General features: G+C 39.9%; 2 protein-coding genes across 2 annotated transcripts in view; both read right to left on the reverse strand.

Moving 5' to 3' along the window:
* Positions 1 to 16,357, reverse strand: part of LOC129454156 (uncharacterized) — a 51,049-nt gene that overhangs the window by 6,240 nt on the left and 28,452 nt on the right. The gene's annotated exons all lie outside the window — the stretch shown is intronic.
* LOC141363064 (stonustoxin subunit beta-like) lies at positions 10,991 to 12,558 on the reverse strand. Its single transcript, XM_073865545.1, has 2 exons — positions 12,549 to 12,558; positions 10,991 to 11,815 (listed from the first exon to the last, which is right to left on the reverse strand). The coding sequence occupies exons 1-2, from the start codon at positions 12,556 to 12,558 to the stop codon at positions 11,268 to 11,270; spliced, it is 558 nt and encodes a 185-aa protein (XP_073721646.1). The 3' UTR covers positions 10,991 to 11,267.

Consider the following 16,357-nt stretch of genomic DNA (forward strand, 5'->3'; position numbering starts at 1 on the left):
GAGTAACGTGTTAGAAACGCTCTACAGAAATTCGGCTTACCAGCGTATGATTCAGGAACAGGTAGGCGGGGCTCCGAGGATATGTTGTTATCCGGTGGTATGGGTTGAGCGGGCGGTGTGGGCGGCGCAGGGGGAACTCGCAGTTGTTGGAATTGTTGGGTTAGCTCCGACACCTGTGCCACCAACGCCTGAACAGCGCGACCCGTCTCACAGAGATTACGTTCCTGGGATTCGAGACGTCGGTTGCTGCTGTTGAAGAATTCCTGCATGGATGTAATATTCGAACTCGCTGCTTCCATGATTTGGTCAGATCGTTCTGTCATGAAATAGGAGAGGAAGCAAATGCAAGTAAAGATGTTTATTGAAAACAGAGTGAATTGATAAATGATGACAGCTGACCGGGTGACACAGGCATGAGAGGTGGCCAGCGTGGAAACAGATGAATCCGGACGGTGATAATCCAATATAAATCCAACACGAACACGAGAGCAGGAACTAGTGATGTTACCAGTGACACCGAAGCTCCGAGGCATGTGTCAAAAAAATGAACCGATTTTCATTGAAGCTTTGTATCGAAGCTTGATTCGTTCTGGCAAAATCACGTGACCAATGACGTCCGAAGCTTCGTTTCACTCACACCCACGTGACTGCTTCGTTATCTGATTCAAAGGTTTTAAATTGTGCGATACGTGGCGCGCCCTCATGGGTTGTATTGAAGTATTGCGTTACACGAAATCGATTACTGTATAGTGAGTTTATAATATAAAATATATATATTGGATAGTAGTAAAAAGTATTTTCTGCACCACTTAATACCATGATATTTTTTAAATGGTTCACACTTTATACTTTTAAGACCAGGCTTTATCCTTAATTTGTTATTAGGGCCCGAGCACCGAGGAGCAGGCCAGAATGGCCTGCACCGTGGGTGCAAAGCCCTATTGTTTTTGCTTCGTTTATTAGGGCCCGAGCACACCAGTGTGAGGACCCTATTGTTTTTGCTCCGTTTATTCTTATTCTTATTCTTATTCTTATTATTCTTTTTCTTCTCCGAAATGGATTTTTGAGGGGCGAAACATGCTCGAAAACTCATGAAATTTTGCACACATATCAGAAGTGGTGAAGATTTACATGTGGCATAGGCGCCAGAAGTGGGCGTGTAGAAATGGCTCGATAGCGCCACCTGCAAAATTTCAAGAGAACAGCCCCCCCGCTACGAAAAACGTACAGATACGAAATTTGGTAGGATCATCTATCACCCCAAGACCTACAAAAAAGTCTCTTGGAGCGAAGCTCTAAACCCCACAGGAAGTCGGCCATTTTGAATTTTTGCCTTGATTTTTGTGCAAATTTGGTCATTTCCAGGCTTCATACTTTAATTAACTCCTCCTACAGATTTAATCAGATCATCGTCATATTTGGTCAATCTCATCTAAAGGCCTTTGCGATGTTAAATTGCGGAGATCTTGACTTTTCGTCGGAGGGTGTGTCCATGGCATCCTGACAAATTTCAGCATTTTCGCCATGAAACAGGAAGTGGCTCTAACTCAGGCATACAATGTCCAATCTGGCCCACGCTTCACACGTTTGATAAGGGTCTTGGCCTGAACACATTTCAATGCCAATATACAACTTTACTCATAGCGCCACCTAGAGGTAGGAGAAAATACCATGTTTTACGCTCTGATTTACTGCTCTTAGAGATTTAATCAAATCATCATCATATTTGGTCTGACTGATTTTAAGCCCGTTGCGGTGATAAATTGCAAAGATCTTGACTTTTCGTTGAAGGGCGTGTCCGTGGCAGCCTGGCAAAGTGTGATGTTTCACCATGAAACAGGAAGCTGTTGTAATTCAGACATACATAGTCCGATCTGCCCCCAACTTCACACGTTTCATAAGGGTCCCGGCCTGAACACATCAACATGGCATAATTCAGTATCAGTCATAGCGCCACCTAGAGGCAGCAGGAAATACCACCTTTTATGCTGTGACTTACTGCTCTTAGAGATTTAACCATATCAACATCATATTTCATCAGTCTAATCTCAAGACCTTGTGTGATGATAAATAGCAACGACCTTGACTTTTCGTTAAAGGGCGTGTCCGTTGCGCCTCGCAAAGTATCGCTAAATGAATCCCATTTTTGACAGCCTAAACGAGCTCAAAAAGTCATGAAACGTTGCACACGAGTCAAAAGTGGTGAAAATGTTCATGTGATATAGGCTTCAGAACTTGGGGTGTTAAAATGGCTCTATAGCGCCACCTACAAAAATTCAATAGAGCAGCCCCCCCGCTACGTTAATCGCACAGATACGAAATGCGGTAGGATCATGTATCACCCCAAGACCTACAAAAAAGTCTCTTGGAGCAAAGCTCTAAACCCCACAGGAAGTGAGCCATTTTGAATTTTCTCTGTAATTTGAGTGCAAATTTTGCCATTTCTGGCCTTCGTATTTTAACAAACTCCTCCTATAAATTTAATCAGATAATCATCATATTTGGTGAGTGTCATCTAAAGGGCTTTGCAATGCTAAATTGCAGAGATCTTGACATTTCAATGGAGGGTGTGTATGTGGCGGCTTGCCAAATTTCTGTGTTTCTCAATGAAACAGGAAGTTGTTCTAACTCAGGTTTAAAATGTCCAATCTGACCCACGCTTCACAAGTTTGATAATTGTCCTGTCCTGAACACATCAACATGGCAATATTCAGTAAGTTATAGCGCCACCTGCTGGAAGCAGGAAATGACATGTTTTACACTGTGATTTACTGCTCATTGAAATGTATTCAGATCATCATCATATTTGGTCAGTCTGAACTTAGGGACTTCACAATGATAAATTGTGAAGATCTTGACATTTCGTTAAAGGGGCGTGTCCGTTGTGGCCTGTCAAAGTTTGATTTTTCGCCATGAGAAAGCTGTTGTAACTCAGACACGCAATGTCCGACCTGTCACAGACGTCATACGTTTGACAAGGGTCCTGGCCTCAACACATCAATGTTACAAAAATCAATTACAATCATAGCGCCACCTGCTGCATAAAGGAGTAGTGGCACTTCAAAGTTCCTTTGAATATCCACCTATATTTATCCACGGAAATTTCAATCCCCCTGGTTTATTGCTTTACTAAGGCCATAGAGTGGCGGTGCACATGAGTGCGAGGGCCCTTCCATCGCTGCTTGCAGCTTTAATTATTATTATTATTATTATTATTATTATTATTATTATTATTTTCCGAAATGAATCGCATTTTTTAAGGCCTAAACATACCCGAAAACTCATTAAAATTTGCACACGGGTCAGAAGTGGCGAAAATTTACATGTAGTATAGGCGTCAGAAGTGGGCGTGTAGAAATGGCTCGATAGCGCCACCTGCAAAATTTCAAGAGAACAGCCCCCCCACTGCGAAAAACGTACAGATACGAAATTTGGTAGGATCATCAAGCACCCCAAGACCTACAAAAAAGTCTCTTGGAGCGAAGCTCTAAACCCCACAGGAAGTCAGCCATTTTGAATTTTCTCTTGACATTTCTATGCGTCGTACTTTAACGAACTCCTCCTAGCGATTTAATCCGATCATTATCATATTTGGTCAGTCTCATCTAAAGGCCTTTGCGATGCTAAATTGCAGAGATCTTGACTTTTCGTTGGAGGGTGTGTCCGTGGCGGCCTGACAAAGTTCGGCATTTTCGCCATGAAACAGGAAGTTGTTCTATCTCAGGCATTCAATGTCCAATCTGCCCCACGCTTCACACGTTAGTTAAGGGTCTTGACCTGAACATATTTTGATGCCAATATTCAGCTTCAGTCATAGCGCCACCTAGAGGCAGCAGGAAATGCCATGTTTTACGCTGTGATTTACTGCTCTTAGAGATTTAATCAAATAATCATCATATTTGGTCAGGCTGACGTTAAGCCCTTTGCCGTGATGAATTGCGAAGATCTTGACTTTCCGTTTAAGGGCGTGTCCGTGGCAGCCTGGCAAAGTGTGATATTTCGCCATGAAACAGGAAGCTGTTGTAATTCAGGCATACATTTTCCGATCTGCCCCCGACTTCACAAGTTTGATAAGGGTCCCGGCCTGAACACGTCAATATAACAATAATCAGGTACAGTCGTAGCGCCACCTGCTGCACACAAGCGGTGTGGCACATCAGTTTCCCTTTGAATATCCACCTATATTAACCCACTTTAATTCATATCCCCCTGGTTCACTGCTTTACTAAGGCCATAGGGTGGCGGTGCACATGCGTGCAAGGGCCCTTCCATCGCTGCTTGCAGCTTTAATTTTTGTTTGGAGTTACCATCCGTATGAAATGGAACATGCTTTGGTCATGTATTTTATATATTGTTACATTTATTTATTATTCTATCCTTAATTTGTCAATCCATTAATTCTTGCTTCTATAATTAATACGTTGTTTGGTTGTGAAACATTCAGTGATACAGCACTTTCAACAGCAGAGGTCCTCATCGAGCTCTGATTTAAAAAGCTTCGAGTAATGAACCTTTTTTCAATACAATTGGGTTGAAAGCTTCACTGCTTCAAGAAAGCTTCACTTCGCCATCACTAGCAGGAACACAGCAGACTGGAAACACAAAGCACGAGACCTCACTGACTTCCACAAACGATCTGACAAAGGACATGAGAACTGGGTGAGTATATATAGGGGAGTAAATGAGCTGCAGCTGGAGCGAGTAATGACAATCAGGTACACTGGAGGTAAGTGCCAAACACGCCCACTACAAACACTCACAAACACAACACAGCCATGTGAATCAGGAAGGAAACAATGCATTCATAAACCGTGACAGATAGCACCCTTCTGAGAATAGTGTGTCTATTTCTTGTTTATTAGTGAATGTCAATGAGTTAAACTTTCAGGAAATGATAATTGTTGACTTCAGCTTGTCAAACTAAACATTATGAGGCTGTTTCACTTTTACCTTTTACCTGTAAGTTTAAAACACAGACTTACATACATCAAACTTTTTAGAAAAGCAGAAGATGCAACAACAGATTGTGACTACATTTACCTTCATGTTTACCTTAGTCGAGGTTATAGCCAGCTTATGAAGTTAGTTAATTTTGAACTTATGTTTTCTTTAAATTACAGATAATATTTATTATATTTGGGACACAAGAACCTCAGCATGTATAAGTGGATTTGATTCCCAATTCCAACTGAAATCATTCTGTTATCAGTCCACTAGAGATCCACTCCAGGTTTTTCATTTCCTGCTCACTCCTCACAGTCTGTGGATGTCTTTCAGTTCTTATTTGTGTATCATTGTTTCCTGTCCTTGCGTCTTAACTCCACCTCCCTAGAATGTGAGGGAATGATGCAAGGAAAAGACCCAAGGACAGAAGAATTTAAGTTTTAAGTGAAATTGTATAGCCTCACTAAAGTTCATTCTCTATGATCAAATAACCTTGGGAAATACCAGCTTACATGGACAGATGTACAAATATAATGTGTAACGGGTAAATGTTAGCCAGTATTGTAGAAGGTCATATCCTTGGTGGAGCTGGCAGTGCTTGTGTTGCTGGTGTTTCTGTTAATGATGAAGACTCAGAAGTGAGTCTCCTAACAGCTTCATTACCTTTAGATGGGTTGAAGAAACCTAACATTTTAAACACGATGAGATGGCAAAGTTAGAATACTTATCAAAGCTTCATTGCCTTTGGTCAGTAAGTCCAGGAGTTTGATTTATCGCCTTTTAAACCATCAAGCACATGTGCTGAAGTGTTTTACATTAAGCTATTGCAGTGTTTGTACAGACTAGTTGAGAATAATATATCTGTGTTCACATGTGATTCATTTATATGCTTCATTTAGTGGTTAACGTTGTGCCTGCGAGATTGTTTGACATAAATAAATATACAATGTGCTTAAAAGAAAAGTGAAACTGAAGTCGTAGCAGCAGCATGTAAGCTGTCAATCTCAGAAGTGGGCGGGACACAGAGGCAGACTGAACACTGTTAAAGGAGAACACACTAATATAGTACTCAGCATTATAGCTGTATTTCTTAACAATTGTTACCTTGCAAATTATACATTTCTTTAGCTTTATGTAATCTCAGATACATTTACATTGTTTAAAAGAGCTTCAAAACCAAAACATAAGTGTATAACAAAAATAGAGCGTGTCGACTGACGGCACGGGTGTTTGTACAGAAACTGTCATGAGAGACAGAGGTAGTGATAAACAAGATGTGCAAACATTTATTTGTGGTGGCCAATATTAATTTTGTGGCAGACTGAGAAATAAATAAATGTATGGGAATGTACAACAATGCTCTCACTTGTATGATCTCCCACTATAATGCCTATAATCCCTCCCACTCCAAAGTGTTACTAAACTCGATGGAAGAGCTAACCAAGCTAAAGTGAGGTAAGCTGACCTGACCTAACCCAAACTAAACCGTGGGGTACTATGCAATGGAAAAGTGCCATAAGTTGCAGCAGTGGCAACAACAGTTTTGCATTTACCATCGCAAGCAAAAATGCCTTATGAAGAAATGGTCTGCAGATATTTTTGACCTGACGGGAGGGGTTCTAGCGGACCAATCACAGCGCTTGCAGTCCGCTTAGAATGGATGCGTTGATATTTTTAAGAGAGGTGCACGTCAGGCTACACATAGCCTACAGCGTAGCTACAGACCATAAATCAGACTTTAGTCTCACAAATGTCAGCCTTACCGATTGGTTCTGTTTACAAGACTTACAATTTCATTGGTTCCCTCTGATGTTTATCACTGACTGAACTGTATAATTTAATAACTCTTGTTGCATTTTTAGAGGGGAGAGAATGAGTTATTTTGAAAAGTTTTTTCACCAAATAGCATTTTTTTGCTTTGGTTTTCATCAAAGTTATACTACTATGTATTATTAACATAATGGGGGCCAGTATATTAAAACTTCTGGATATCGTGGGGCCCTCTGGGCAGTGGGGACCCCTATACATCTTTCACCCCATCAGATCTGTTTCCAACTATTTTCAGTGGATACTAGTTAAAGCCTGCTTGAAAAGTTGTTAAATGTTGTTTGATTACACCATGTACCAATTAGCATACCAGTCACATTATCACATCACATGGTACCCCAAATCTGTTTTAGTTTTCTCTTAAAGTAATGGTCATAAATGTTTTTTTATATATAGCCGAATGCCTAATAAAGATTTTTTGATTTCATCTGTGTGCTGTGTTCATGTTTATTTGTCCAAACAGTTCAAATTTAAATAAATGAGGAACAACCAAATACACAGATAATGGAGTGTTTCCTCACTGTTTGGTAAATTTGCAGCTCATTCACGTGTCATCTCTGTACAGTCAGATCTGAATGTGCTGCTGCTCAACTCCCTGTCCAGAGTGAACGCAGATGGGCGCCGGCTCGGGAAAGCAAAACCTCATGAATTGCAAGGCAGTATAGTCAGATCTGAATGAGTCAAAGACTCAGTAGGTTTATTGCTAAGCACTTTTATGTAAAAAAAGAGATTCTAAATCTAGCAACCAAGCCACTAAGCTGGAAACACAGTTCTGGTGCAACATGTAGCACTAGGAGGTCATTCATGTTGCTGCCATTATACTTTATTAACTTCATGCAGAGGTATCATTAACCTCTATCATAGGAACTTGGATCATCCACTCATTTACATTACATGTAGCAATATTTTATAATATTTTATTAATATAAACTTTACATACATACTTTATACAATATAGTTGCTATTATTACATTATATTTTGTTCATTTGGATTTTATTTATACATTTAATGTTGTGTTAAATTTGTATATTTATTACGTATGTATTTGTGAAATGTCTATAATGTTTTTACAATAATCTGTTGGACAGTTTGCACTCTTTGTACTGCACTGTCTTATAATGTCATGGTCATTTTGAACATTGCCTCTATGATCCTGAGTATTGATTTTAATAAATACTATAAACAAATGGATCCAATCAGAGAGGCAATGGTCACCATGCCCTGTAGACATGCCATGTAGAGTAGCCGGAAAATCCAAATATTGTCATAAAAAGGCATCGGGTTGAGGCAGGCAGCGAACAATAATAATACTGAGTGCAGGAAAAAAACAAAACACTCGAGAGTGTAATGGTTTTGTTCTGTGTTTACTTGTGTTCTGTGTATTTTTGTATTTTGGACTTTTATTTGATACCCTGCTCTGTTCTGACTTTTATTTTGATATTCATCATGCCATGTCACAGTTCACACTTCCTGTCTGTATATAAGTCACTTCCTGTTCACCTGTTGGCTGCTGATTAATGCTTAGCCCAACCAACCCGTTTCCCTGTACCTTGTGTCTGTATTCTGTTATCTGTATTCTGCCTGTTTATCTGCCTGTGTTTGACCCGTGCCTGTATATTTGGATTTTGATTGTGACTCTGCCTGCCTTGACCTAGTGCCTGTTTTGGATTACGTTTTTGGATCACCCTTACTGGATATGTTTGCTGGCCCTTTTTGGGATTTTTCTAATAAAACCTTTTTGCAAATGGATTCACCCTCTCACTCGCTTTCTTCAAAGCACGCCCCGTTACAGATTAATCAGCCCAAACCGGAATCCAGCAGAGGTTGGAAATTTCCCACCAGCAACATGACTCCAGCGGATCGTCTTGTGGGTCTTCGCCAAGGTAACAGATCTATTGAGGATTTTGTTGAGAAGTTCTGTGAACTATCTGGTCTGGTGAACTTTAAAGATTCATTTTTGAAGGACATTTTTTACTGTGGATTAAATCGCGACATTGCCCGTTCCATGCCACTCCATACACCACACTGGACATTAGAACAATATATCGATCACGCTCTGTTGTTGTGTGGTTCACCATTCACTGTGGGTGTTGGGGATGCACCTCCAGTGAATATTCACGACACGCCTAGCCACATCATGCCTGTTTCTGCACCTGGGTTTGAGAAAATGGCCGCCACCATGCCTGCTCCCAAAATGGCCGCCACCCTGCCTGTCCCTAAAATGGCCGCCATCCTGCCTGTCTCTGCACCTGTTTTCATGAGAGCGACCATCATTCCTGCACCTGTGATTCAGAGGGCCACCATCACCACCACACCTGTACTCACGAGGGCTTTTAGTCACCCAGCACCTGACATCAAGATGGCCGCCATGCCCGAATCGACCACCACAGAGGTATGTCTCAGTGACTGTATACTTTCTGAATTTGCCATGGCCCTGTGGTGCGTTTGGTCTGCCTTCTGCTCGTTTGTCCCCTGTGTTCCTCCAGGCTCTATATCTGAACCATCGGAATCATCTGATCCGCCCGTCTCATCTGATCTGCCCGTCTCATCTGATCTGCCCGTCTCATCTGATCTGCCCGTCTCACCTGATCTGCCCGACTCACCTGACCTGCCCGATTCACCTGACCTGCCCGATTCACCTGACCTGCCCGATTCACCTGACCTGCCCGATTCACCTGATCTGCCTGATTCACCTGATCCGCCCGACTCCTCTGATTCTTCTGATTCATCTAATCCATCTGATTCATCTGATTCGTCTGTCCTGCCCGACTCATCTGATTCGTCTGTCCTGCCCGACTCATCTGATTCGTCTGTCCTGCCCGACTCATCTGATTCGTCTGTCCTGCCCGACTCATCTGATTCGTCTGTCCTGCCCGACTCATCTGATTCGTCTGTCCTGCCCGACTCATCTGATTCGTCTGTCCTGCCCGACTCATCTGATTCGTCTGTCCTGCCCGACTCATCTGATTCGTCTGTCCTGCCCGACTCATCTGATTCGTCTGTCCTGCCCGACTCATCTGATTCGTCTGTCCTGCCCGACTCATCTGATTCGTCTGTCCTGCCCGACTCATCTGATTCATCTGGTCCACCACCTGGGACATCGCCACCCTGGGCTTTGGGAGCTTTCCCAAGTTTTTTTTGGGGGGGGGTAGTACCCGGACACAGGGAGGAGGCAGAGGACACCAAGGCGGAGGCCGAAGTGTGCTCGGACCCTTCCTCTCCCTGTGTTCCAGGTCTATTCCTGCCCCATGATATAGCTCCCAGCCTGCCCCATGACCCAGGTCCTAGCCTGCCCCATGACCCAGGTCCTAGCCTGCCCCATGACCCAGGTCCTAGCCTGCCCCATGACCCAGGTCCTAGCCTGCCCCATGACCCAGGTCCTAGCCTGCCCCATGACCCAGGTCCTAGCCTGCCCCATGACCCAGGTCCTAGCCTGCCCCATGACCCAGGTCCTAGCCTGCCCCATGACCCAGGTCCTAGCCTGCCCCATGACCCAGGTCCTAGCCTGCCCCATGACCCAGGCCCGCATCTGCCCCATGACCCAGGCCCGCATCTGCCCCATGACCCAGGCCCGCATCTGCCCCATGACCCAGGCCCGCATCTGCCTCATGTTCCTGGACCATCCTGGCCATATGACCCAGGACCTCTCCTGAACTGCCCTGCCTTCGCCAAGAGGTCCTGGCCCGCCCGCCCACCCTCTATTGGACTGTATGTTTTGTTTGTTGGGCTCCGGGAGTCGCCCTTTAGAGGGGGGGTTCTGTAATGGTTTTGTTCTGTGTTTACTTGTGTTCTGTGTATTTTTGTATTTTGGACTTTTATTTGATACCCTGCTCTGTTCTGACTTTTATTTTGATATTCATCATGCCATGTCACAGTTCACACTTCCTGTCTGTATATAAGTCACTTCCTGTTCACCTGTTGGCTGCTGATTAATGCTTAGCCCAACCAACCCGTTTCCCTGTACCTTGTGTCTGTATTCTGTTATCTGTATTCTGCCTGTTTATCTGCCTGTGTTTGACCCGTGCCTGTATATTTGGATTTTGATTGTGACTCTGCCTGCCTTGACCTAGTGCCTGTTTTGGATTACGTTTTTGGATCACCCTTACTGGATATGTTTGCTGGCCCTTTTTGGGATTTTTCTAATAAAACCTTTTTGCAAATGGATTCACCCTCTCACTCGCTTTCTTCAAAGCACGCCCCGTTACAGAGAGATATAAATCCAGGCAAAGTAAAAAAAAAAAACTAAACAAGATAATAAACTAGAATGTTCAGAATTGCAGCCAGGTCAAACAATACTTCATGAGGAGTGAGTGAGGTGTAACAGGTTAAATAGTACAGGTAAAGTATAGAAGGTGTGATTGAAAATGGACAAAAATCAAAGCATTGTTGGAAATTAAGTCTCTAGTGAGTAGTTATCAGTAAAGTATCTGTCTGTCTGTCTACCACATCATGATTTTCTGATTTCAGATCGAGTCTCTGTATTTTTTTGAGTCAGTCACTGTGTTGTTTTACCTGAGAGAGACACTGAAGAAGTCAAATAAACATTAAATCCAGCATATAGAGGTTGTGTGAATGTTGTGTTGAATGTGTGTAAGTGTGTTAGTGTTTGTGTATCAGAGACGCTGTAGAAGGACAAAGTGCCGGCTGACCAGTCCAGATAAACTCCTATTCTATTAGATGGAGGTGAGGAAGCAGATACCATTATTTCCTTACTATCATGACGGGCACGTATACAACGATCAGAGCAGTGCAGGCTCCATGACTTTTTATTGAATCCAAACACGCTGTCATCCCTCCTTTCTTTAGATCTGTGTATGTTTTTATATGAAACTGATATAAAAACACCGCAGCCTGTCCATTCAACCTCCCAGTAACAGCGTCCAGTCAGAGGCTCTCTACAAAAAACCTGAGGATAACACTCAAATCTGTCTGGATGATCAGGATACGACTGCTCCACATTCACACATGTCACCTTTCTGTTGTCTTCAGACAGTATGAGCTGAGTGTTTGCTGTGTTTGGATCCAATGTAAGATCACAGGCATCTGAAAACAAGGATGAACATTTATAACAATTTTTATAACATATATAACTGTGTGTGTGCGTGCGTGCGTGCGTGCGTGCGTGTGTGAATGATTACCTTCATTAGTTCATTACTGATAATAAACCCACATTACTCAAATTTGCAGATTCAAAGTACATTTATTTTTCATGCTTTAACAGATGACTTCAACAGTAACATTAAATTCAAGTAAAAGTCAATGCATTTTTGTGAGTAATAGGCTACTTCATAAATCAAATTCTGTTATTTGATGAAATTTTGCTTGTTTTTGCTGTTGTCTAGTCAGCAACTGAACTGAAGAGATAAAATGTTAATTTAAAAATGTCAGTACTGTAAATGAATTGAAATGTAAGAAAATCAAAAAGAGATATTAAAATAAGTTTATACAATAACATAACTATTTATAATCATGTACTGTACAAGATGAATATGAGATCATTAATATTTTTGTGTTCTTGATCTTTAGAGCAGAATGTTGTCACGCAAACAAGACAACAATAAGGGCTGCCATGATCCTGTCACATGAAACAAGGCAAAAAGACATACAGGGCTGACAGGATCATGACACATACGTGCTGTTGTCTTTGTTAAGTCTGTTTGCTACATCTGTTTTCTTTGCTTATCTTGGAAAAGTCCACCGCCTCATACTAAAAGAACAACAAGAAATCATTACTAAAATTCAGCAGTAGATGTACTTATTCATTTATATTTCATACAGTAATCCATGCCTCAGTGTATTATGGGTTTGTGACCTAATAGTTTAACAATAATTATCAATACATACTGTAATGCATTTCTGTAATGATATTAATGCTTTTACCTGTACTGTAACTTGTGTCTGCTGTAGATCGGCGTTATGAAATTGTCCTGAACTATTTTCAGATCTGATACAACATCCATTTTCAGTAAAACAAACTTTAATTAGTCCTAAGAATGATACAGAGAACTTTAAATTATATTGCTGTAAAACCGTAACATACACAGCAAATTTAGCAGAGTTAAAATTACGGTGTTAATGGAAATATAAAGGGCTCTATCTTACACCCGGCGCAATGCAGCGCAATGCGCGACGCAAGTGTCTTTCGCTAGTTTCCACCCTAATTTTCACGTTTAGCGCCGCGTTGTTTAAATAGCAAATGCATTTGCGCCCCCTTTGCGCCCATGGGCGTTCTGGTCTGAAAAACGAGGCGTGTTCAGGCGCATTGTTGGCGCGTTGCTATTTTGAGGCAACTAAAATAGACTACGCCATTGACCAACAAAAACCTGGTCTAAAGTCTAAAGTCAATGGCGCAATGTGTTTTATGTTATTTAAAGAGCGCATTAGTAAAATGCGCCTATAAACGGGAGGACAACGCGGGTTTGCTTATCACAAAGTACATGAATGCGCAGCAGCACAAAAATGCTTTTAAATATGAAAGATTAAATGATTTAATGTAAAAGATTATTATTGAGTCTCTTGGACATAATTGAGGACTTATTATGAGACGTTAGAAGGCGCAAAGAGCTGCTTTACCTGCAGCCTGGTAAGTAAATAAATGCTTTGCTTTGAACAAATGCGTGTTTTTAAATGTTTTTTTTTAATGCTACCTCACGGATTTATTGTATATGATGACTCTGTACCTGTGGATATGGGAGGTAAGAAACATTTGTAAGTAATGCTTAAAAAAACTCTTTGCTAAAAAAACGCTGTCCAAAGTGCTGAAACGTGAGGAGAGCCGTTTGTAAATTCTTTATCTCCTGTTTGTTACAAATAAAGTATTTTTAGAGTACAAACCTTATCTTAGAAACTTGTAAATTATGTTTTGATGATATTGGATAACCATACATTTAAAGCAATTACAAGCCTGCTTTTTACTTCCATGACTAAAAGAAAACGGGTTTTAAAGGTTTTAATAAAAAAATAACAATTTCAATATAAGGGAAAAACAACACAATTATTTAACATTAATCTTAAACTGGGGATCTTCTACCTCCGCTTAGTTTTTCAGTTTACAAAGTCCTTCATCTAAATAGGGATTAGACATAGCGCCAGCGCAACTTGCTTTTAAAGGGGATGAGAGCTGAGTCTCTCATTGGTTTACTGCACGTTACGCCCAAAATACTCCCATTACAATAGGACCTACCCTTTTCGACCATGCGTTCGGCGCAAAAACCATTTTTCCTGTCGTTAAATTAGCAAAAGTAGATTCGGACACGCCCATTTAGACGTTGCGTTGTGCGCTTTAGACAATGCGCTTAGATCGTTAAAATAGGGCCCAAAGAGTTTGGAGTTAATTTAACACTGGATTGAGTTAAAACGATTTTATTTAACTCTATAAAAATAAAGAGTTGGTGTCAAAACAGAGTGTTACCACTTTTTTTAAAAATCAACTCCTACAGTGTTTTGTTATTGGAGTTTGTTAACTCCTAGGGTGTTAAATAGAGAAGACCTCCCACTTTTTAAAGCACACACTGAGCCGTGTTTTTGGATGATGCAGTTCAAGCAGAAGATCATCTCTTTCACTGTATATGGTAAGTAAATGTTCAATAAATAACATTTTGATCAATAATATTTGTGAGTTGTGAGTTTTTTTATTTTTTTTTTGCTTTATATGCCGTTTAAGTTTAATATATATGTATTTAAATCCATTAATGTGTGCAGGAGATTTGCTTTGGGGACTTTAGAGGAGCACAGAACTAGGCATACATGAAAATTTCTTCAGACGAACAGCAATTTTATAACAAAGTGAGTATTTTGTGCAAAACATAAATAGTTTTTTTGCATTTTGTGTTGTTTTTTAATACTGAATTTTTCCCTTTTATTTTTGTTTTATTAACAGAAAAGTTCAATATCCAGTCTGAAGGTCTGACCGTCGAGGATCATATCACCTCCTTACAGCTACTGGTTCATCATATTCTGCTGTTAATATGTGAAGACCAACATGGATTTTGGATTGAAATGAAGTCAAACTTGTTTGTATGAACTGAAGCATCCCATAAACTGTGTTTACTGTTGTTATACATTGGGCATGCTTTTTAGTTGTCTCGGATGTTAATATGTTAATTTAATGAACACTTAAATGCATGATACATTGAGGACAATTTTTCTGTCATAAATAAATGTTGATCAGATGACATAAAAAAAATCATTAATAGTTTTAAAATGAGAATGATAGATTCTACTGCTGTATTGTTACATTAAAAACTGTTTAAAATAAAGTTTTTTATCCCAAAAGTACCTTAATATGTTTCTGTCTTTACATTTACCATATTAACACCATATTAAAAAATATAACACTACATTTGAGTTAACAAATTACACAGATGGAGCTAATTTTTAACAAATAAAAAATATTTAACACTGATTAGTGTAAATTTATAGTTAGATTTTTAACTCTATATAGTGTCAATTGCTAACACTTTAAAAGAGTCAACGTGCCAACACTTTCAAAAGTGTTAAAATAACTCTATTGGGAGTGGACCCCATGAGACACTTTTAAAGTGTTGAAATTAACTCTTATAGAGTTATTCTGAGGTTCCAGATTTTGGTGTGTATGCAGGAATTTAAAATCTTGTATTTTATGTGAAGAAAACTGTATTCATGTTTTATTGTTTTTAATTTAATTGTCCCCATTTTAATTATTTCTTTGACTGGTTATTTTACAATGGATTGTTGAATGGTTGAAAGTATATAACTTCAAGGTACTGTAGGCTTTCAATAAATATGACATCCATAAACAACAACAGGCTTTAAAAAATCGAAAAGGATTGTCAAAACCTTTTTACATGGAGAATACCATACCAGTTTAAGGTTATTATCCTTTCTTAAATCAAATTATTTATATATATATGTAAATGCATTTATAAAAAACAATGGGGGGGGGGTTCCCAGACACAGTGTTTAGATTAATCCAGGACTAGCCTTATATTAGGACATTTAAGCAGGTTTTACAAACAAAGCTTACAAATAAACAATACTGGTTTTCATTTTGAGACAAAACAATAGCACTGATATATGTTAAGATATGTTTGTGCAAGCTGTTTTTAAATTTAAGACAGTTTAAAGATGTATTTTAGTCTGGGACTAAGATAAGCCCTGTCCAGGAAACCGCCCGAAAAACAAATAGCCAAAAGCATACTGTAAATAAATGCTTTTAGTTTTAACTAAATTACAACAACCTTATCCATCTGAGAAGAGTTTATAGAAATGACATTACTGTATAAGTACTCACCTATGACTATAATGATCAAAACACAAATGAACAGAGCAGATATAAGGCTGAACGTCTTCCATTCTGTACAGTTTTGCTCGGTCACTGGGTCATGTGTGTGATTATTACATTCAGTTAACTCAGTTGGTTGAGTTGGCTCTGTAAAAAAAAGTTTTTTTTTTAAGATTTGAGTACAATATCATTCATTAAGAACCTCAGTTATGCCTGTTATAATTCAGTAAAAAAATAAAGAAGTGAATCACTAATGTTAATAATCACATGTATTAATATGTTTAGATCAATAAATGAGCTAATTTACTTACCAATGATGTGCA

Source organism: Misgurnus anguillicaudatus, unplaced genomic scaffold, assembly GCF_027580225.2.
Source record: "Misgurnus anguillicaudatus unplaced genomic scaffold, ASM2758022v2 HiC_scaffold_32, whole genome shotgun sequence".
NCBI classification, from domain to species: Eukaryota; Metazoa; Chordata; class Actinopteri; order Cypriniformes; family Cobitidae; genus Misgurnus; species Misgurnus anguillicaudatus.